Raw genomic sequence first — 23,845 nt, forward strand, 5'->3', positions numbered from 1 at the left:
TTTCCAGCATTTTTCAGAATATGCTAACATCAGCCTCTTTCCAAAACTGGAATTAACACTAATAGAGTGACATGCTTTCAAGATGGTTGCTAATTGCTATTAGAATTTAAAAAGTTAGGAGCAGGCAAAGAAGGAAAAGCTTTATTCTCTTTCTTCTCTTCAAGTAGGTCATCCTTTATCTCATCCCCAGCTACCTGCCTTCTAATTTATACCTTTTAGCAGTCAAAGCCATTTGTTTCACTGATGGTATCAGGTCTGATTTCTAAGTAACATCTTTATACCTCATTTCTATGCTCTTTTTTTTTTCTTTCTCAGAAAACTTTTCCATTGTGCCAGTTTTTTTTTTTTTTTTTTTTTTTTAACTGAGGGTTCCTGCAAGTATGTTCATTTCCATTGAGAACTGCTACAGTCCCCAGAGCTTTTCTTTACATATATTTTCAAAGTTCAGCATAGTTCTTTCTGCCCTACATTGTGAGCTTTTTAACACATTTCCTATTGTGCCAGGCATGGCATATTAAGTGTTTAAATACTTTCTTTTCAAAATATAACTCACTAAAAGTTCTCAGAAGGTCTGTCCAGCATAATAATTTTCAATGATGTTATTTTTTTTTCCCAGCAGTACTCCAGGATCTGTCCACAGTAAGTCCTAAATCCATTTCATTACTTGAAAGATAAAAGAGAGCTGTCTCTGGGTAGATTCTTAGCTGCACTGTTCCAGCTCCTTCCATCTCCACTGACTCTCCATTCCACCAGCATATCATGCAGGTATCTCAGTGCTAAAGATGAACTCCAGGATCCAGATATTTCTGTTATTCTCCAAAGTCCTTCTTCATGGTATTACCAACCTAAGTGGTCCATCTGTCCTTTTCTCTTGTGACTATTTACATGGTGTCTCCTTTGTGCAGAATACAATTGGACTTGACTACCATAGAGGTCCTTTCAAATATAAATGATTCTGTGATTCTAACATTTCTCCTCCTTTCCACTCTAAAATCCTCCTTTCAGTGCTATCCCACCAAGTTCCCTCCAGCCTTGGCCTGGCAGCTCTCAGAACAAGAGTCCCAGAGCTCAGTATAGCCAAGGGAGTCAGTACAGTCAGGACAGCAATACAGGCTTGTCCTTCTGAGCAGGCAGGGACAATTTGTAAGTCTTCTTGATCTTGGATAGCTATAAAAACTCACAGCTTACAGAAATAAGAAATGCAATGTTCAAGAGCTGTGTTGCTAGTGCATACTTTCAGAAGGACAAAGAGTAAAAGACATCAGCATATCAGAATTATTCCTATGCTTGTCTTTCACATTCCATCCTCTCTCTGGATGAAGGTGAAGGGGAAGAAGCAGGAATACATTAGTAGTTTTGTCCACTAACAGCCTATTCCAGAGATAGGTCAATCAGTTGATCGCTGGATACCTTCACTATTGCAATATTTCAACAAACATCTTATGCCTCCAGCCAGAATTTATTTAATCCTGACCAATTTGTGAATTTCCTTTTAATTTTTTTAAAGGCAGTGTTCAAGATCACATAGAAGCAAGTGAAACTGCAAAAGAAACTGCAATCAATTTCAGCAACAGAAAACACAAACTGCCTAATGGTGAAACTCTGCAAGATGAAGGAGTAGTATTAAACAGAATAGTGATGAACAACTACAACAGTCCCTGGCAATGCAAGCAGAATAGGTGACTGACTACATCCTTTCTGTTTACAATTGTATTACATAAGATTGTTGTAGAAAAGTGTGCCATACTGTTATTTAAGCACAAAGTCACACAGAAAGCCTCCAACTGAGTAGGCAACATGAGCCAATGAAGCCACAGTTTGGATCTTGCCACCTTAACATGTTTGTCATGGTGCCAAGTTCAGCCACCTCCCCAGGCAGGGCTATGAGGCCTCACACCAATTTAGAGAGGAAGGAGGCAGAAGGTGGGCAAGAAGAACTCAAAGAAGCTTTTGCCCACTTGAAAGATCCTAAAAAGAAACTGTGACTGTCAAATCTGAACAACGCCCTTTCAAACAGGTGTTTTACATACTGTAAATGATCTGACCCAGTCTGTAAGATTTTCCAAGTCTTCCATTTTTGATTGAGAAGTTGAAAAGCAAACAGATGGTACACTTATAAAAAAATCTATAGTATCTCATAACCAAAACGAGATGGTTTTGATTTTGGTGGTTTTGACAATCCAGAGATTTTAATAACCATCTCTATATTTTCAGAACTAACAGGTATTCAGACATAATTCCTATCCAGAAAGGTTGTAGCCAATAACACAATATTTTTAAGGCCAAATTCCCAGTTGTACTATTGGTACAGGCATTTTAAGTGGTATTCATGTGAAAACCAGAACTGATTTAATAAAAACCTGTTTAGCAAAGTAGCAATCTCTTTGAGCCATGGTGTTATGTAATTAAATGCTAAATGTTGACCATCTGTCATTGTAGTCACAGGTAAAAATAAACCAACGATGCAATGTTAAAGCAAGTCTTTCTTGGAGCCATGGTGTAACCCAGCCAGAGAGAGCTGGGGGTCTGGGAGCATGTGGCAGAGGGAGAATTAATACACAGCCTGTCTGGATACACAGGGAGGTTCTCCATTGCTCTGAGTTGAAGGAAAGACAGCAGCCAGGACCCAAAATGTGTTCTGCAAGAGCCTCTGCCCTGGGCAGCAGCTGGCATCCCTTAGCTCCCCCAGAAGAAAGAAGGTTCATAGATCTGAGAGAGGCAAAATGTGGCTCCAACTTTGCTGCTGTGACAGAGTAACTATCTGTCCTTTGCTCACAGCTTCTTCCAAAGCCATAATTAAGTTCTCAGTTGAAAAAGAAGAGGAAGAAAAGAAGTAATTATGCCTTGAGGTCAAATCTTACAATCAAAATCAAACAGAGATCAAACATCTCTGAGACTGTTGGAGGAGTTTGGTTTTGAAATTCATGGCTGGGGCCCACCACTGATACAAAATTTTCATTCTTACAAAGTATAACATTTCAACATGATTTTAGTTCAATGGCTTTCAAAGGGAACAGTGCACTTACACAAGAGGAAGCCTTACCCTTAGCCTTCTCTCAAATGTGGAGATATTGCCTTTGGTCTGCTCCCTCCTTTGCCTCCATTCAATGAGATTTGAGTTATGCTCTCCAGGAAGGGAGATGTTGCACTTCCCTAAGGTGGGGCTGACAACCCCTGCTAGAATGTGAGGCTCCGTGTTAAGCGTGATTTCCATTCCACTGGCAAAGGTGACTCTCAGAGACCCATCTGGGCTCACCCGGTAGATGTTCTGGGTGTTATCTGTCAAAAAACAACAAAAATCAGAGAGCAGAGAGAAGATAGGATCTCCAGATTTATAAACCAAATGTTAGGCACAAGGGCTCAGTTTGTAACCCAGGGAGGTTACAGAAAGCTGAACACCAACTACAGTGTGAGTTTTGCAGGCTGTAACCTCCAGGCCTTCCTTAGTCTAAAGAGCTTTTTATTACATTTGGCCTGATGATTTCCATTGTGAAGGTTTCCTGCAGCAGGAATAAAGAATTTTTTCTTTCAGCTGAAAAGTATGTAAAACCAAAAGCTGACTACCGACTGTTGATATTGTGATCATCTTAGCATGTTGCAGATCTCAACAGGAAAATGCACTGCTTGAACAACTGCAGGAGTATCTGAGGTCAAACAAGAAAGCTGTTTTCCAAGTATCTAGGATGACAGCTACTCTCCCATTCTGTCCCCTTTCCCTGTGTCACTGTACAAAAAGCTCATCCTCTTCCCCATTAGCAGCAGGACCCTGGGTTGAGGCACAGGGATGATCAGCCACAGGGATGAAGCCTGGTGCCACAACCAGTTGGGAAGTGGCTGCTGGCAAAAAAATTAATGGATCAGCAGTGGTGGCACAGTGAGCAGCTCCAGAGGCTCAGGACTGTGACACAGAAGGCTGTTAAACGAGCTGGGGTAGCCCAACACAGCCTCTCTCTCCTCCCCAAAACTACCAGAAATATGTGGAGGGTCCACAGCAGGTCTCCACTGAGGGTATATGAAGTTGGAGCTCCTTTCCCTTGCCTGGGCACTGCAATTCCCCCTCTCTGAACTCACTGAACTCACACCTGCCAGGGAGTATCCAAAGCACCCTTTTTTTAGAGCTAGTCCACACAGAAGTAACTGGTCCAGCTCTTGAGATGTGAATGCAAGAAAAATAGTAGGGTATGCCAGAAAATAAAGATAATTGGATGTAAGGATACCACACCTAACTGGCTGTTCACAGGGTGCTTTGTGCTAGTTTCTCAGAGATATGTAAAGATGTAAATGATTTGAACATATAGGACACATACAATAATAACTAGAGCTGTTAATTTCTGGCACTGCCTGTTGTGTTGCAAGTACTTTCCTGAGATAGACTTTGATAATTTACCAACTATGAAGAGTTTCAGATTTAAGGACAGACAGAACAGGCAGCAGCTGATGCAGATAGCAGATAGAGTCACTTGGACAAAGCCTGACAGGTGACAAAACAATGTAATTATTTCTATTTATGCAGTGCTGTCTCTACCACATAATAGTAAAGAGGAATGAGGGGTATTTTGTGAGATGAGTTCTTTCTAGTTTTTTCTTAGAGATCAAAACTTGAGAGAAAGAAAAGTTCTGTGATGTGCTCAGTTACAAAGGTTTTCTATAGCAGACCTAGAAAGACATCAGAGAGATATTTCCCAGCACCTGCTCTGTCAAAGCCTGAGCAATCCCACTGATAAAAAAACCCAGCCAGGACAAAAGATCGATTACACTATGTAAACCCAGGACTCTGGTGATAAATCTGCAAAATCTAGAGGAGGACAGTGGGGCACTTCCATCAGGCAGAAAGCCTTTTTTTTTTTTTTTTTTTTTTTTTGAGATATATGATATTACCAGGGAAATACTGTGGTGTCTACAGGGGCTGAGTCAAAATCTAATCCCCACTAGGCAGCCACTAGCAGAGGTGGGCCATGTTCTCCCCCTTCCTACAAGTGCTGTCACCAGGTCACAGAACTCCCAGAAAGAATACAGAGTATTCTGCCAAACAAGGCATTTCAGTGCTAAAGTGTAAGGGGAACCTGTCATTCTTCTGGGAAGGATTTCTTAGAATAACAAAGCTCAGTGTATTACAGGTTAGTCAAAGTCCTCCAAATGCTGAAGCAGAAAGTAGCATGTAAAGCCTGGAGACATCAGAGATGTCAATAATTAGATTTTATTCATGGGATTCTTCTAGGAAAGAATTCACTTGAGGCTTGTTTCTAACTGGTAGCCCAGGAGAATTGCAGCTGTAGCAAGCAAGAAACAAATGAACTAACTCTAACATCTTTTTTCTCAGCCAACAGTTAAGAATGCAGTAATGTCTAGGGTTCAAAGCACAGTGATTAGGGAAGAAATAACAGAAACGTTTTTATTACCTTGTTTTAAAGTATATATTGTAGAGGTAGCTGAGAAGTTTGTGGCTGTGATCACATTCTCCCTGTTTGAAGTATCAAGCTCCACTCGTGTCAGTTTTTCAACATCGCTGTGGAAGCTGCTGACCTCCCCTGTCGGGAAGGTTGCATTAGTCAGGTGGCCATCGGAGTCATACCTGCAAAATGATGTTAAAGAGCCATGAAAACACACCACTACTGCCATGCAGATACTCCTAAAAGCAAAAAAAAAAAATAGTGAATAAAGTAGGAAGCATTGTCAACACTGTGCAGTAAGTAAAAAGGTAAGAACCGGTCCATTTAGTCACTCAAAATGCATTCAGTACCTAGCCTGAATTTCTGCTTGGAGTCTTTTTCAGTGGTGCTGGATCAAATACAACTGGGAATACTATGAGATGCTACCGACATGACTCAGCCTCTGCCAGAGGTTTCTGTGCTGCTCAGGCTGTTGGGGGTTCCCCCCTGGGCTGCGATGCAGGAACAAGGCCACTGGAGGTCACTCGGTAGCCAGGCATCCAAGCCACCCCTAAAACAGCATTTTCCTACCCGTTAAATACATAAAACCAGCTCTTACCTTCTGCAACACTTAAAAGCTGCCTTTTGTCACAGATATGTGAAGCAAATAATATGAGTGGTGAATGTAAAAAGGGGACCTAAAGCGTAACAGCAGTGAAAAAATTAAATTGAAATCTGCAGGAAATAAGTTGCTTGCATGGGTTTTGCCCTTGCGCTTCATTTTCCAAGGGTCTACTTAAACCAGCAGGAACTTCTCACCTAGCATCTACAGCACCACATTTCAGTTCACCTAAACTTTATCAGTGCTATAGAAATTCTTCTAGCTGAAGGTACTTGATTGTGAATCAGGCCATGTTACCAAAAAGTCAATAATTAATTCCAGAGCTCTGGAGCAGCGTTTCTAACCGGTCTTTTCAGTTCTACCAACATATTTCTTCTTTCTGATGGTTCACATGGAAACCAGCGCAGAGCACTGCTTGGTGCTTGATATTGTTTCACAATAATGCTTCACATCTTAAAAATCTTATTGATGCTGACATGTTTTTATTCACCTAAGACAACTCACTGATATTGCAGAGTATTTGCATGAGCAAAACCAACTCATGTTCATAAAACAGAAACTTACTGTGCAGGTATGAAAGCATAATTAAGTTTTCATGTTTTATTAGCTGTCTCCTCTTACAGACCAAACTGGTATATCAGCTGGCAGAACTGCACTGTCACCAATAAAGCTCTTCCAATTCACATTAGCAGATGATCCGGTTTTGTCCTTCCCTTTCAGGTATTGGCATAATTTCTTTAGGATCTTTATTTGCCCCTAATTAGTCAGACAAAATCTATATATCACAAGAAGTACTGGTGAAAAAAAAATTTGATTTTTTTGTCTTCCCTCCAATATAAAGAAAGAAAAATAGAGCAGCTGTTCTTTTCCAATTAAACACTAGGGAATGAACTACTGACCATCTTGTGTTTTTTTGACAAATACGTTAAAATTAATCAAATGTTAAATTTAAAACAATCTCTCTTTTTCACCTCTCACTGCCCTTATATATATATTGTGTGACTTATTTATATTCTCCTCTTATGCCAGTTCTGTGCAAGTTGACTGGGTGCCACAGGTAGCGATTAAAATTGACTCAGATCACTACTTTTCATCATTAGAAAACTCCACGAACATCAGGCAGTTATATTTCATTTACTGCTTGATCAAACAGGTATGACAGCTTGGTAGGTTATTTGGATTTGCTACTGTACCACAGAAAATCCCCCAAAACTGCATTTTTAAGGTGCAAATGCAGCTGGTTTATTGCAATATACTTGTGCTCAAGACATGGGATCCATCTTCACTAAGGAGTTCACAGTTTTGCTGCTGATAGTGCTGCTGCTGAGATACAAAACTCCCTGTCTAGCTGAAAATGGGATAAACTGTTCCTGGCTGGCTGACCAGATAGGTGCTGACTTGTAATGAGACCTGAGCACATGCCAGAGGCCTCTCTCCCGTGTAGATGGTCCCACTGACATCAAGGAGAACATGCAGGAGAGTGTCTCAGTATTGATTCCACAGCATGATCATCTAAAGGGTTTTTTTCCTTCCAGATTACTCCAAGAAACTCAGCCCTCTGAGGACAGGTTCTGTCACTTTCCACATGATGAATAACAGCACACTGGGACTCAGCTCCTGCAATGCCCTACCCATACTAATAGAGGTGGAATCATGACATATTTCTTAATGTTAATTTGGGGCTCAGTTATGCCACTGTTAATCATGTCGGTGACCATTTAATCATGCAAATAATTGCATTGATTTCAGTACTCACATGAGGAAGTGCTCACCAGTATTTGAAATGCACACATGGGGATATTGCTTCACAATCCATTTGCATTTCTATGTGTAGCACAGTTAAGAGTTATATAATTTCAAAGGGGAAGCGGTCTAATTAATTTTTTCAGACAGTTGTTTCTTCCAGGTGTTTTCTTGTCCTTGATTTAATAGAGGGCCAGTGCTTCCCCTCCCCTTTTACAGCTTTAATGACACAATATTAAAAGAAATCTAGATGACTTAAAATTATACATTAGCTATAATTGTATGCAAGAGCTCTTTTAGCACTTCAATTCCATCAGATTAGAGCAGATGGATGACAAGTACTTTTGTAGGTGGTTTTCTACCTCTTAGTAATTTCCCTCTGCAAGTGAATCTGACACATAGGTAGATGTTCTGAACAGGTCATTATCTTTGCTCATATTCCCAAGTATGTGTGATATGTGTTGTTAAGCAAACTCATCCCTATTTCAGCTTGACAGTGCCATGGGTTGAACTTTTGGATGTGAATTCAAATCTAGCTTAAGCACAGAAGATATTTCAACCAATTTGAAAGTTGCTCTTAGTTCCAATGCTGCATTCTCAAAGTGCTCACAAGCAATTAATATATAAAACTAAACCCTTCCAAAAATTTTAATTTTCAAACTGAAATTGCTGCTAGTACAGAATGTGACCTCCCTGGAAAACAGTATCTGGGTAAAAGATAACTAAGGCCATCACAGCCCATGGATCTATTCATGGCAGCAGGTGAGCAGCGTCTCCTGAAAGCACAACTATTCAGCAGAGAGGTGATTAGAACCCACTGCTCCTCTGACTGGAGCAGATCAGGTGACATTCTGTGTTTCAGCCACTGAGGAATTTATAATGCATTATGAAAATGACTTAAGATATTGGGTTGAACATAAATAGTAATGACACAATTATATTTAATTGATATGATTTCATTTTGTTGCTGTTTTTGTAATGCTTAAAGTTGTAATTCTGTTAATTTTCCCTGACTGATGTAGGCTGGCAGGAGTGTGTGGTCATGCAAAGCCTGGACAACTCGAAGCATTGGTGAAGAGAGTGTTACTCAGCCTGTAGTTAAAGCTGGGAAAGTATGTAAAACTGTTTAATTTAGCAAAATTTCTTTGTGTGAATCACATATATAACATAAATCCTCCCAAGGCACAGGTACTTCTTCATCTGTGCTACACAGAGTGGGAAGCACTTGCAAGCAGGTAAAGTCCTTTAAAAGATCTTCCAGCACTTGAGCCATACTTTAAAAAGAGGAACAAGCAATAGTTGTGTGAAATGGTTTATGCTCAATGTCAGTGGGACAGAGTAAGAATGTCAGGACAGAGAGGCACATGACTAAAAATAATCTGCTCTCCCATGCTCTAACAGCCAAGGCCCTGCTACAAGGGGGCCCTGCTGTTCAGCATTTTAATAGACATGACTCGGAGCTACTGTAAAGGGTCTTTGAAAGTGTCATTGCCCTGTGGCCTGGAATGACACCATCATCAAGCAGGGATATAAATGGCTAATTCTCAGCACTGAAATTATTAAAAAGAAGCATACATACATTTACAGTCAGTTCTGTTTATAAAAGGTGACTCTGATCAGTGTTTGAACAGCACCAGGGTAACAGTGAGCTTTGTGTTGTTGCAACAGAGTTTAAATCTCCATCAATGGATGTTTGATGATGATAACTGAACCAGAAAGATCCTGTATGCTTTTGTTTTCCTATGTATTGTACAAAAGGCCCTCTCTAATGGCTTATACTTATGCCCACCCTATTAATTTAGCCCTTGGCAGAATAATAGAGAACAGGATGAAGAAATATCCTGTTGAATAAAAAACTCCACATACTAGGCAATGTTTTCTCTGCTTTTATCCTACTTTCATTTGAAGAAATCATAATTCTAATAACCTGTAATGACAGGGACTCAACTACCTCTCCAGGTGACTCAGGCAGTAAATTACTTCTTACCAATGTGTTTTTTGTTCAAATCTCACAGTCTGGATGGTTTTCATTTTAGCTTTTGACCATGAACTCCTATACTCCACAGGAAACAGGTACTATTATCCTCCTTAAGGACTCTGAACTAGGAATATGATTTCCATCCAGCACTTGTTGCATTGTCAAACAGGGATTATGACAATCAATTATAAATAATAAGAAATCCTGATACAGCACACCTCTTTATAAATCAAAAATGAACTTTCTCTTGGGTTGTTCTTTCTCTGGGACCAGATTGGGATGTTCTGATTCCATCTTTAACTGTCTTGTCTCGCTTTTTAGAAGTTCTGTCAATGATCATGTTTATGAAGCTTTTCCTACTCCCCTTATTTACAGCCTTTTGCAATTACATATCCTTTTGCTATTACTATATATCTTCTTCCCCTGCTGATAGAGACAAGCTCACTCTTGTCTTTGAATATTCCTGAGATTCTCAATTTCCTTTGCAACACTACCTTCTCTGATGAGTATGCTAATTTTCCCCTTTTTGCCCTCCTCAGGAATTTTGCAAATTCCTGATTCATATAACAATTTGCCTGTACCACTTAAGTTACAAAAAAAAAAAAAAAACTCTCATATTTTCATTTAGAGAAACAGATTCACAACAAGAAAGTGCAAATGAAGTACAATTTCAGGCAATTTTGGTGTACTTAACAGGCACTGTGCACAGAGCTTTTACATATGACAGGCTTAGGCACCTCAGAAACAGCAGTGCTTCATTTTAAAAGCTTGTGCAACAGCACTGCTTCTCCTGTCTCACACAGCGTTAGTAGCAGGTTGTCTTTTTACATGATAGAACTAAAAAAGTTTCAGTGCTCGTTTAAAATGGGGTTCCTTGCACCAGGCATTTAATGTCGTGGACTTACTCGTAGACAGTCGTCCACCCGTTTTCATCACTCTTGGTTGCTAAAAGGCCCGTGTTTCCAGGATATGTCATCAGGGCCAGGTTGTAGCCTTGGGCATACACCCTCTTCAGAACCCCATTGCTGCTTATGGTGAGCCAGTAGACCTGGCCCCCTGGCACCACGACCCACAGGGGCAGCCCGCTGGTGTCCCTGCGGATGTGAACCGAGTTCCCGTTGCTGCTGGTGATGGTGCCCACATCGCCCTCCCCGCTGTAGGAGAAGTTGTAGATGTAGTCCCTGGTGATGAGGTTGAGCGTGTGCAGGTGGGTGCCGTTGATGGTGAACTGGTAGAGCTCCTGGTCGGCGGGCGAGGCGATCTCGTACAGGTTGGAGTGGCTGAGGTGAGCCTTGTTGCGGCTCACGGCGCGGATGCGCACGTTGCCCAGGTCTGCCACGTACAGCGTGTCATTGGGGGACACCGCCAGGGAAGAAGGCGCTTTCAGCTTTGCATCTTTGGCATAGCCACCATCACCTGGAGGAGAAATGGTAATTTTAGCAATCTCTAATGTCCTTGTTCAAGCTGATCCCCTAAGCTTGACACACTGCTTCTCCTCAGTATCATTTACAGGTCAATAAAACAATATCCTCTTCCAACTAATTAAATCCCTATTATCTAAGGTTGGTGCGATTCTAAATTAGTCTCAATGAAGACAAACAGGAATATAAATTATCTAATTCGCAGCATTTTTGCTGAGTCCCAAACCCTGCTGTTCAGGAAAGCTTTAAGGCAGATTTGTGAAAGAAAAGATCTGAGATTTCATTCCCTACTTAATGTCTGTTGGCATGTTGTTAAAGTAGAATTGTGTTGTAAACAAAACAAAAATAAACCTAGTATTTCAGCTAAAATGATACTGAAAGAAAGATCAGTTTATACTTACTAAAAACTCAGCACTACTGGAAAACAGAATCAGAACAGTAGCCAAAAAGTGCCTTGAGAAACAATCCCTTTCAATATTTGACAATTTACTTTGTGTCATTTAAGGTTTCAAAATTATTTTTGCATTATCATGGGCTGTATGTGTCTATCAAAATGAGCTTACATGAGCAGGATTTTCTGTAACTAGTAAGAAAGCATATTACACTTCACTCTTAGTGATAACCACATTACTTTGTGTATTGCTCTCCTCCTCCCGACTGAGACATGAAATTGCTGGAGTGTTTGAGCATAACCTATGCTTCCTTGGAAATGGAAAAATCAGTGGATCTTTCTGCCAAGCTGACCCTGCCTTTCACCAAACCAGGCTGACATAATCACTAAATTTGCCACAGTTTTTTTCATTTTTCTCTCAGCACTGAGAGTAATTTTCCTCAAAAGGAATCCTGTCCAGAATTCTGTTCCTCACTGGTTTCCTGCAGCCACCACTAAAGCTGGTAGCACTTGGCAATGCACAGGAGCCTCTGATTGTCATTACAATGCTCAGTCAGCAACCCATCTTCTTCAGAAGACCATTTGCATTTTTTCCTCTCTGTTCTCAACATACTTAATGTTTTCTTGTCAGTAATTAACCTTTTACTTGAAGTGAGAGGCTTAAGAATTATGATGACATTATTACGGAGCTGAACATGGCAGTTCTTAGAGATGTCAAGATGGCAACATACTGTGCACCTCTGCTATGGGAATGCTGCCCTTTGTCCCATTACATTTTCAAAACAAAAGAAACACTTTGTTTTGGTGTATGCAGGGGAGAGTGGCTGTGCTGCTGAGAATGTCCAGCAGTGCACTGCAGGCCTGGCACTGGCTGCTCCAGTTTAAAATACACAAAGAAAAAGAAATGCTGCACAATATATGTTTGCACCATTTTGCTGGTGGTGCAGCATGACATGAGTGATGAGGAGGCATAAGATGGTGTTCTGCACTTGATATGAAACCCCTTGATACTCTTCTTGCTGAGCAGGGCTGGCTGTTCCAGTAGCATTTAGGTGCAACTTGGTACCATCTTCAATAGGGCAAATGCAGCTGCCAGAGCAAGACAGACTTGGAACTAATTCTAAACAGTGCATAATCATTGTATCAAAAGAGAAAAAGCTAGGATCATCCTGAAGTTCCTCCAGCGGCAATGGAAGACTCACATCTCAGAATTCAATGGATCAAATTCACAAAGATCTGCTAATAAGGTTTTGGGCTTTCCAAGGAAATGGAATCACTGCTTGTCTTTCCTTCCCCTTGTTACTTTGATGATCTGCAGCTATATCAGAGAATCTCAACAGATAACAGATAGGAAATACCAAGCATCTCCTCACCTGAAAAACAATCACAATTAGGATCAATCTTGCAGTCACAATCTGACGGGGCTCCAGCAATGACGGAGATTTCCCCGTTGGTGGTGACCTGCTGGATGCGGTTGATTTTCCTCTCGTCCGTCTCTGCGATGTAGAGCACGCCGCCGTGGGACACGGCGATGGCCCTGGCGGACTCCAGCGTGGAGTGGATGGCCACCTTGCTCACCAGCAGGTGGTCGATGCCGGGCACCTGGCAGTGAATGGGGCGCCCCGCAATGATCCGCACGCGCCTGCTCTCCGAGATCTGCAGCACGATGTTGTTGTCCAGGACATACAGTGAATTGTCCAGAGGGTTCACTGTGAGGTCTGTCGGCCACTCTAACCGCACCTGGAAAAATAGTAAGGGGAAGGCACGAAAAGAAAGGGAAAAAGAATGATTAAGGCAATATGGCGATTTTATTCAACCATCTCTGATCACATCATCAGGACACTTGGAAGATTTTCTCAGCGCTGCTTCTCTAGTACCTTTAATTAGGTTTGGAACAAATTTCAACAAGCATACTCTTTTCTGAGGTCCCACTCCAGTGTGGAACCAAATTTGATTTGAAAAGTAATTTAGCACCCTCTGAGAGGTATTTGCACAAGTCCATTAAAGTGGAAACTTTATTATACCTATGCAGTCATGCAAATAAAAACACACTTCATGTCATGCAACATCAGCCAGAAAATTTTCTAGGTCTGAATGTTATTGTTTCAAGGTTGCAGTCAATGCTGGCAGAGTAGAAAACAGTGAGAGGTTGTCAATGTCGTAACACTTTAATTGCCTGTTAGCACAAAAGGAAAATGACATACCAGAAAAATAGGACACATTTCCACTATTTATTTACTAAGCAAGTAATGTTAATAAGACTTACATGCCACAAGAAATATAAGCTTGATATTTTTAACAAAATAATACATCAATATATCTTACTTTGTATGATAATGTTGCCAAGCCTAATTATTTATAATGGCTTTGCTTTGTGAACTCATTATTTCCATCATGGATTAAGTAAATTTGTCACACTTAAGGGCAGCTTTTTGCCCTTCTCTGTGCAGGTGAGAGTGCCAGCCAAAGGTAGGTTCAAACCCAGGTGGAGAAAATAACAGAAAAATTACCTCACTCATCTGATACTTTTTGCATTGTGATCTGGAGGAATTAAACATGATGCAAATTAAAAGTGGGGCTGTTTGTCAACCTGAAAGGCAACCAGTACACAGGCTGCTGATTACAGCATGTGCTGGCCAGAGCTTCAAACTACTTCTGCTGAGAAAGGCAGCACAGGATTGCTGAACTGGGAAACAACAACAGAGCAGGCTCATCCCTCTCCCCAGCTCATGGCCAGCAGAGATTTGGACTCCAGCTTGTCTCTGGAAAGGTCAGAAAACAACTGAGCCCCTGAGATTGCAAGAGATCATATTTCTGTCTGTCTCAGGATGCTTTACTTGTTACCCTTGACGAAGAGATGGCTGCTTTTATCTGAGCGGAATTTTTCTGGTCTGAATATTTCAATCATCAGAAGACAGTAATTATTAGCCTAAAACGTAACTGTTTTATATGCTTTATATGTCACAGAAGCTTTCCCTATTCCACTTACTGATTTTGATGCTGGTTTTGTTCATTTTTCCACCGTGCTAATTAAAAGCCCTATGAATGTAGAGACTGCTGATGCTAACACAATGCTCAGCACTGAGCAATACCATATGGTGGAGTGTGAGGCCATCACCAGCCACCTGCTTGCCTGGGGTCAGCTCAGCAACCAGGCTGGATGCCAAATCTCTCCCTTCTCCAGTAGCAGTATTTCCTGAATAATCTTATTTCCAGAAGTGCACTGTTGTTTTGGTAACTGGTGTTTTGGTACTGTGAGGGCACTGTGGCTGCCATGTCTCATCCTGTACAACTACAAAGGCTCATAGAGCAATCCAATTCCTCCTTGTGCCCAGCCCTTTTGATCAGACAGCATCATTACTGGCATTAAGACTAATGCTGTTGGGCTCAAGATTTCTTCTGAACCAGGTGGTCGAGTCCTTCCAAATGATGCTAAATGTGGTGAAGCAGTTGGAAACAGATTCTTCCCATAACAGTGCTAATTTCTGTACACGTATGGCTGCCTGGGTTCCACCCACTGCTCTGAGCCTGGTTTGCACACCACTGTTAGCTCTTGCTTCAGCTGGGAGTTCACAGGGACACCAAATAAAACTCTTCCCTTAAAAGAAAAACCTCCATGTGGCTTTCTCCAGGGAGCTCGGAAAAAACCATATTTGCAATGCACCTTTTAATGCAGAATAATAATTGCTGTTTCTACCAAAGTAGATGGATTAATTTTAATGGCAAATACACACCTTCAACTTTAAGAACCTCCACAGATGACACTGCTGTAAAAACAATCTTTAACTAACTGTAACTAGATTATTCACAATTAAAAATCTGGGACAAAACCATCTATTTTACCACAATGACCTTGCCTAGTACCTGCCATGTTTTGATAGCTAGTATTTTTTTGTGGACCAGCTGCATTGCCTTTGCTCAGCAAATAATGTGAATTCCTCCCACTGTGAAGGTATGTCTGGTGTCCTGCAGATAAACAGGGACTGGTTTGGGCCTAAACAACTTTTTCTCTGGTTTATTTGAGGCTGATTTGGTTTACTGAGATAGAAGAAACTCTTATGCATCTGCACATTTCACTTGAAGCAGTGTGCCTAAAGCTTAACAGCTGTTAACTGCAAGCATATTTGCTTTCATACTGCTCACATCTGTAAAACTAGATGCAGTGAGGTAAATATAAATAAAATTTTAGTTGGAAACATCCAAACGATTTTTGTTACTACACCAGAACTGCTGCCCAGCTCTCTGCTCTGCAAAGCTAACTGAAGGTTATTCCTACAGCTTCCCTTCTGTGGTTTAAAGCAGTCATGGATGTATCTGTGGTTAAATTACATCTGAAGAATTAAAGGTAGCATACACCTGTCTGGAGATTGCAGCATAAAAACCAGCTGCTGTATACTGCAAGCTTGTGCTGGTGAAATTGGACGGGGGAAAAAGGTGAAATAGCCCAGTTAAAATCAAACACACAAAAACCACAAATCACTGAGCATTCCTAATCTGAACAAGAATTTCACAGATTTAGAAAAAATCTGCCCTGTTCCTGTCAGGATTAGCCTTCATGACACCTTAAACTGATGTAAGATGGGACTGTTTCCTCCCCTCTCCCAGTGCAGTCCCCAGCAGCAAGGCCAGTTCATGTGTTCCAGCAGAGAGCAGGTGCAGGACAGTTTGCTGGCAAAAAACGAATCACCTAAATCAGCTTAAGCTGAAGTGTAACTGCACCCTCAGGTTCACTCTTACCTTGAAAAGTCACTGGTTGTTTACTTCTCGTTAAAGCAAGCTGCCCTCTGGCAGATTCTGTGACCAAACCATCAGTTGTGCTTCATTCAAAGGCAATAAACATATTACAGAGAAGCACCTCAATTTTCATCTGATACCACTGTGCCTACTACCAAGTTTTTCCAGACAAAACCTCAGTTAGAGTTAGAATATGAAATTAGTTAATACACCTTTAAATTTAAAGCAGTGCTTCACAAGTCCATGTGGAAAAGTCATTTTCCATATATCAATGTTTTTTTAAACTCAAAATTGGGCCAATTAGAAGCATTTTTTCTTATATTCCATGGGGCTTTTTAAATTTTTTTTTTTTTTGAGCAGTGACCAAGAAATGGCATTGCTGATTATCCCATTATAAACAACCAGCCAGGGTTTGTTTACTCTTCACAGACTGAAATTTTCAGGTGACAATTCTGGTTTGGTTCACAGGAGACTGAGTATATGCAATAGAAATCACTGGCAAAACAAGTGAACCCTTGAGCAATGAGAATTTTTGCATGTAAGTATTAACATACCAGCTTTTCTGGGAATTCAGCATTTAACTGTCCACATAGAGACTCCAGCTATATCTAATAATCCATCTCTGATTTGAGAAGTGAAAAACTAACACCCACAAGTCTGGCTTTCTAATACATTTTTTCATGTCAAGTGCTCTGGAAAACACAAAGTGCACTAAGGTGACTTTAATTTAAATGAATTTTCACCGGGAGATCTCACTATGGGTCGCAACACAGGCTGCAAAGGAATTTCTGCTCCAGCACCTAGAGCATGTCCTCCTCCTTCATTGACCTGAGAGTCTGCAGAGCTGCTCCTCTCACATATTTTCACTTCTCTCTCTTGAGGAGGCTTTTTTCTCCTTCTTAGAAGCATTGTCCCAGGAGTGTTAGCACTGCTGCTAATGCCTTGGCCAGCATTGGGTCCATCGTGGTGCCAGCTGACCCTGGATCCACTGGACATGGGGGCTTCTCACAGAAGCAGCTCCCCTGCTAATGCAAACTCTGTCACACAGACCCACTCCATTTTCCCACAGCAAAGCTTGACAACTAAATTGACAGCATGAGTTTTTTGCCCAATGGCACTGCTAGGAGAGTCCACACATATACGTAGCCATATGTGCCTGAAGATGTACACACATCCATGGGTTAGTTTGTGAAGAACACTGCTTCACTTTTGGTTTTGAACATATGGAAAAAACTTTCTGCACATTTTGCATGACATTTGATGGCTGAGCCATTTTTGGTACCGTTTTAAACAAATCATATCAAACAATTGATACCGTTCATATCAAAGTAAGACAAGTAAAGAGTGAAAAATCTATCCTTGTTGCAAATGCCAGTTTCAAGTGCTTAACTGTTTGGTTGTGGGGGTAAATTTCACTGGGATAAGTCTTATTTATCATGGATTAAAAGAAGCTGCATAAATCGCTAGAAAGGCTTCACCATTACTTTGATTTCTTGCCACGTATTGCTTGTTTATTTTGATTCAATTTCATGTAGTAGCATGAAATTCCTGCCAAAATTTTTCTGATAGTCCTGACTGATGGATTACTTCCTATCTGTGCTGCTCAGCTTCAAGCAATTCTGTTTATGATACCTCTGCCTTTCTTCAGCTCTATGATATGCACTTGCACATCTGCTCATGGCCTCTACTGTATTTCTCTTTTGCTGCTAACTTCCTTTTTAAAATCTCCTTTTATTTATCTTAAGAGACACAGAATATCCTTAGAGGGAAGGACCTGCATGTATCGAGTCCCACTCCTGATCTTGCACAGCACAGCCCCAAAATTCACACCATGTGCCTGAGGACATTTGGATAATGCTCCTTGAACTCTGTCAGGCTATGAACAGGCTGTTCTAGTGCCTGACCATCCTCTGGGTGAAGAGCCTTTTCCTAATATCCAATCTAGGTCTCCCCTGATGCAGCTTCGTGCCCTTCTCATGGGTCCTCCTTACACTCACTTCAGATGTTGTTCCCAGGCCAAACCCTTTTACTCACCACAATGTCCTTCTAAATAGCATTTTTCTCTCTTCCTACATAAACCCTTCTTTCTCCTTCCTCCTGGGAAAGAAGTGACTCCAAGGAAGGACTCACACAGGCAGGCTATTAGGAGTGAGCTGGTACTTTACAAGGCTGAAGGAGACTGGTTCTGCTTCCCTGAACTCTTCACAGGATGTCTCACTACAGATATTTTTCTCTACTTTTTTTTTTTGTGTTGACAATCATGGATATTTTTTCATCCTTTTCTGTCAGTCTGCTCTCGCTCCACACTCTTCCTTTTGTTGACACTGACACTATCAGCTCCCCTCATCAGCTTTGCTCCTTTCTTAGTGGTACACAGCAACACAATTTGGGTCCTGTGGTTTGACACTAGGGAACCCTTCCCTACAGTGGGATTACAGCCTCATCCCACGCTGGAGGACCCTTTGTCTCCTGCTTCTGATGCTGCATAGTATAAAATCCAGAATTTTACAATTCAGCTGTAGCAGTCCCTGCACTAGCCTTCACAAATATTGCTCTCTGCACTCACTTGTCCCCAGTGAAAAACCCAAATAAATTAGTTTTACAGCCTAATGGCTGCTGTTTTCTACCCTGGGCTGGGTAAGCAGCTGTGGCACATTTACAGATGCAGCTCAGAGGTCTGAGGCCACCATTTCTGCAGGATCTTGGCTCAGACAGTCTCCCTGCCAACCTGCTTTTGCTGTCAATTATTTCCAGCTGATGAGGGACCTGTTGCAGGAGTAAGAAGGAAAGGCACCACTTCCACAGTTTTCACTGCCTGTCTTTGCTTTACTCGCCACAAGACTTGCTGTGCTCTCACTTCACAGCTCTCTTCTTGTTTCATAATTTCTTGTTATGTTTTACTCCTTCACACCTTCAAAGACCATATCTGGGGTCTAGTAAATCGATAGGAAAAGTTTATTTCTATGGGGATGGTTTTCAAATCGTCTTTATTTAACAATAGAGGGAATATTATCCAGTGTCACATAAGCACACTGACTATGAAATCAATAGGACTTAGACTGCTAAGCCATTTAAGTCTGTTTAAACATGGTACCCATGGTTTACACAGGCTAAGAAAGAAACACTTTATAAATGCCCAGAAGGAATTTATAAAGTATTTAGAACAGACTGGTACCTGTGAGAGGAGGAATCTTAGACTCTTCAATTAAAATATCTCAAAATAGACCATGAATTTGAATCTAACCCAAGCATGTCTCCAGTGCTGGAGTGGGAACAGATGTCCTCCAAACATGCTGCTGCAGGTAATTTGCACAGCCAAAAGGAGGGAATGGGACCAGGTGGAAATCTAGCTAATAACAGGACTGGCTCCATTCTGCCTCACTTTGTAACTCTCAGTTCCAGGTCCTGGGGCTTGTCAGACAAGATGGTACAAAAGTGGGGTTGCATAAATCTTGAGTTTTGGCTTCATCTCTCTGTTTTGGGATCAGAAATTCTGGATAGAGAAAGCCAGTGTGCTGCCAATGCAGATAAGGTGAAAGGAGTATCTGGAAAAGCTTTAATTGAGTCAGTAATTAAGAGCTGTTTGAGAACAGTGAGAGGCTGGAGCTAGCACATTATTGTGTCTTTTGTTTCCAGTAACTGCTGAGGTTCATAAAAGCATCTGGCCTGAAAACTGAGAGGATGAAAGGATAAATAGAATTTCCAAAACTGAAAAAGGCAAACTCCCTGCCTTTCAGCAACACCAGCCACTGTGAATGTATCACCCAAATACTCAGACTCTTCCCTGAATTCTGAGTCAAACTCAGAACGGGAATTTAAATTAAATTCTTGAAATTAAAACTTCCTGAAGATTTGTGCCCAGGAAACTGCCTGCCTCTGACAACAGCTCTGCTCCTCAGGGCAGAGCTCCTTTAACTCCAGGGGTGGGCAGAAAGTGGGACTAGGGGAAGCTGCTGCCAGGTTTCCAGCTGAGATGTGGGAGCCAACACTGCTCCTCAGACAGATCAGGGCTGTGAAACACATTCCCACAAGGATCAGAACAAATGCCAACTCCACAGCTTTCACAAGAAAATCAAATTCACTTCTGTGATTTAAGCTTTCCCTTATGAGTTAAACTTGCAAATATAACTTCTGCAAGGGAAAGAAAACAGGATGGAAAGATAGCTATCCTGCAATTCATGCTTATGACAGGGCATCTTCTATGGCAAACTTCTGCAATGTTACACAATTCAGTATTAATAGGTTTTAAAATTCCATTGTAAGACTGAACTAATTCTTTACTAAATTGTAGCAGAGAGTTAAAACAGCTACAAAGAAGTTTCATGATTATCTTTCAGTTATATATTTTTTTCCCTCATAGTTATAACAATGGTAGGCAGAATAAGCAAAAGTAGTAGTTTGAGTTCATACTTTTACAGAAATTAGCACCAAGATCAATTGTTACCACAAGTTTATTTTCTGCAACTAATCTTTCATAACAGGTCTTTCAACTGAGGTAAATGAATGCAAACAAACTAGCTGTAGTGCTGAATGGAAAGCAAACACACACTGCTGTAAGACTTCAAACAGCTAACAGAAACAAATTTAGGCACCTTGAATCTTGCAGAACAAACAATAGCACTCTGTGCAGCAACCCTTCTGTGTGAGCATTTATTTTGATTAAATACAAGAAAATGCACTGGAGAATGTTTGATTCTAGTCTGAGACTGTAAGCAGGCACTCTGCTTTAAATTTCTGTCAGTTCAGGGCTTTGGTTACTGCTGTGATGCATATTTGGATATGCATTGTCAGACTGTGCCAGAACAGCTTACAAGGATAATGTTTAGGACTAAGGTTTTTTTAAGTAAAATTCAATAACTACCACTTGACTCAACAACATATCTCAAGTCTGTGATGGATTAACTTGGATGTAGAAGGAGAGGTATTCTCTTTTCTTGCCTTCCAAAAAGGCTCTAGAAAAGAGATTTTGAAAGAGATTTTAAAATTAGCTTTGCATCAGGTTCCTAGTCAGATCAATAAATTTTGATTTTCAGTAGCTGAGTTCTAGATCTAGAAAGGCAAAGAATGGCTTCAGGCCTAGAAAGGCTCAAAGGGCTCCACAGAAATGCTAGGCAGGCTCTAAGAAAAATCTCTAAAAGGGCTTCAAACTCTCACAGGAGAAAGATGCAGTGGTTCTCTAGCCATGCTCCAGAAGCCATGGATTCCCCTGCTCCATAAGTTGTAGATTTAGAAAGGCCCCATACCTCAAAAAGCCCTAGATGCCTTCAGAATGACCCCTGGCATCTCTAGCAAGGTCCTCAATATCTGCATCTCAGCCTTCTAGCAGTTTCTAGTTCCAGAAAGCTAAAGAAATTCCAAGCAAGTACTAGGTCTAGAAATGTCCTTTTAAAATCTCTTTCTTATTCCTTCAAACCAATACAGAAAAAAAAAAAATGAAGCAAATACCATAAATCCTTCTGGCTGGCTGAAAGCATACAAAAAAATTTTAAAAATTAAATTAGCTCCGTAGGACTAGACTACTTATACAAACCATTTGAACTCTTCTGATTCCCTAAATTTTTGGCACACCTTTCATGAGCCACCCAACAGATTTATGGCTCTTTGTAGCAATAAGCAAAAATCACATTGGCTTTATTGTCACTGTTGATATGGACAAAGAATTTTAATTCTGAAATGACCAAAAAAAAAAAAAGGAATTAAAAAAATACATATAGATGAAGGACCTAAAGGGTTTTACATCATGTCATGACTTTCCCTGGTTCTCTCCATGCTGTTCAGTTTCCCATTTTGTTTTAAGCAGTTGATTGAATGGCTATTGAGTGATGTTCAGACATTTATGATTTCCTGAAATGTGACCTACATTGCTAAACTTCGTAAATTTATTCTCCAAGGCAGTGTATCATTTTGCATGCCATACTCATCCCAAAGGAAGCTATCAGCAGGAGATGAGGCCCAGTTTGTAAAAGCTGAATGTCCTTCAGACATTTTAAACTAATTTGTTTGTAAATGTGTTACTGTCACAGTAACATACTGTATGAAACCATGCTCTCTGTCATTCTGCTTGCAGGTCTCTGTGACCTGAACCCCACGATGCACAGCTTTAAGCCCTCTGTGTGGCACAATACAAATGGGTAGAACCCATTTCTGTCTTGACATTTGCAATTTTTTTCCTCCACCGACACAATGTCTTTTCATTATTTTTTCCCTTGGCACAGCCAGTAGTAGAAAAGATGCTGCAGCAAACATGGTATCATGGAGAGGCCAAATCAGGCATTTTTAGCTGTCACTGCCCAGGCTGTAGCTCCTGCCACAGTACTTACTCTGAGCAAGCCAATGCAAGAATTCCTGTTTCTGCAGGGTGTGACATCTCTGCAGGACAGACCACCTCTGGTGTCTGCTGCCCCCAAACCTGCCCTGCACTCAAACTCCAGACTTATGACAACCCATTTGGTTGTTGCATCCCTGGGCCCTCCCTTAAAAAAAAATAAATGTTGTACAACATTTCCAAATGGCAAAACCAGAATATGTGAAACCCAAAAGGTTTGGAACAGAGGCAGTAAAGACAGCTTCACACAGAGCTTAGTTATTATTGTTATTCATTTCATAATGCAAAAAACCTGTTACATCTGTGGGAGGTCCTTTAGCCCAAAAATACGTGAAGGGCTGCTTGGTGAGAGGAGGAAAGCAACATGCACACAGTTCCTGTCCTGACAATTTTAAAAAACATGGCTAAAGTAGGAATTGCCTCCATCAAAACAGCTGCTTCTTAAATCACAGGCAAACCTTGGTAGTGGATGAACCACTTGATTACAACAAAAGGAAGCACATGGCCTGCTTGGCTTGGCTCTGCACATTCTTTTCCACACCCACATTCTCTCCTTAGCAGACTGACTTGGGGCTTGGAGCCCAGGATGGAGCTGAGCAGTTATGGAGAAACCACACACACCTGCATATATACAGCCACAGTGGTATGTGCACACAGAGATAACAGATCAATAGCAATATCTCCTTCATGCTTATGTTTTGTCCATTATGTCTCTGCAAAGATGAAAAAAGAATGATGTAGTAACTGATATATCTCAACACTCTGCAGACTCCCACCAGTCTGGCAAAGCTGAACTGAACATTTTCTGCAGTGCAAATCAACACAGTAGAGATGGCCTCTGCAAAAATAACTGATCCACTTGACTCCATCATACTGAAACATATTTACATAAGAGACATAATCAAAGGCTACTTGCACATATGGAATAAAAGGTGGAGCATTGAGAGAAGTTGGTTGCACATGAAAGACTGATAGGAGAGCCCAAAATAAGACAGGCTTTTCATCTGGGAACCCATTCCCCAGATGGCTTAAGAGAGGGTCAGGGGTTTGTGGAGCTGGGCAGTGTGCCACGGGTGGTGGGTGAGCTGGAGAAAGTCTGGGGGTGGTAAGGCAGCTTGGATGAGCTGGAATTGGTGGGTGGTTATGTGCAAGGGCTTTGTGCATGTGCAGGCAGCATTTGGTCAGTGTGGAGATTTCTTCTAGTTGGAAGAATGGATCTGAGAGCACCAGGACTCAGGACTGAGCTGCTCCCTTCTCACCAG

General features: G+C 41.1%; 1 protein-coding gene across 1 annotated transcript in view; it reads right to left on the reverse strand.

Moving 5' to 3' along the window:
* Window positions 1-23,845, reverse strand: part of TENM1 (teneurin transmembrane protein 1) — a 310,397-nt gene that overhangs the window by 12,646 nt on the left and 273,906 nt on the right. The window contains exons 24-27 of the mRNA XM_079318538.1: window positions 12,898-13,264; window positions 10,618-11,128; window positions 5,400-5,572; window positions 3,044-3,279 (exon numbers count right to left, since the gene is read on the reverse strand). Coding sequence (XP_079174664.1) covers window positions 3,044-3,279; window positions 5,400-5,572; window positions 10,618-11,128; window positions 12,898-13,264 — 1,287 coding nt within the window. The remainder of the gene's footprint in view (window positions 1-3,043; window positions 3,280-5,399; window positions 5,573-10,617; window positions 11,129-12,897; window positions 13,265-23,845) is intronic.

Source organism: Erithacus rubecula (genome assembly GCF_903797595.1).
Source record: "Erithacus rubecula genome assembly, chromosome: 15".
NCBI lineage: Eukaryota > Metazoa > Chordata > Aves > Passeriformes > Muscicapidae > Erithacus > Erithacus rubecula.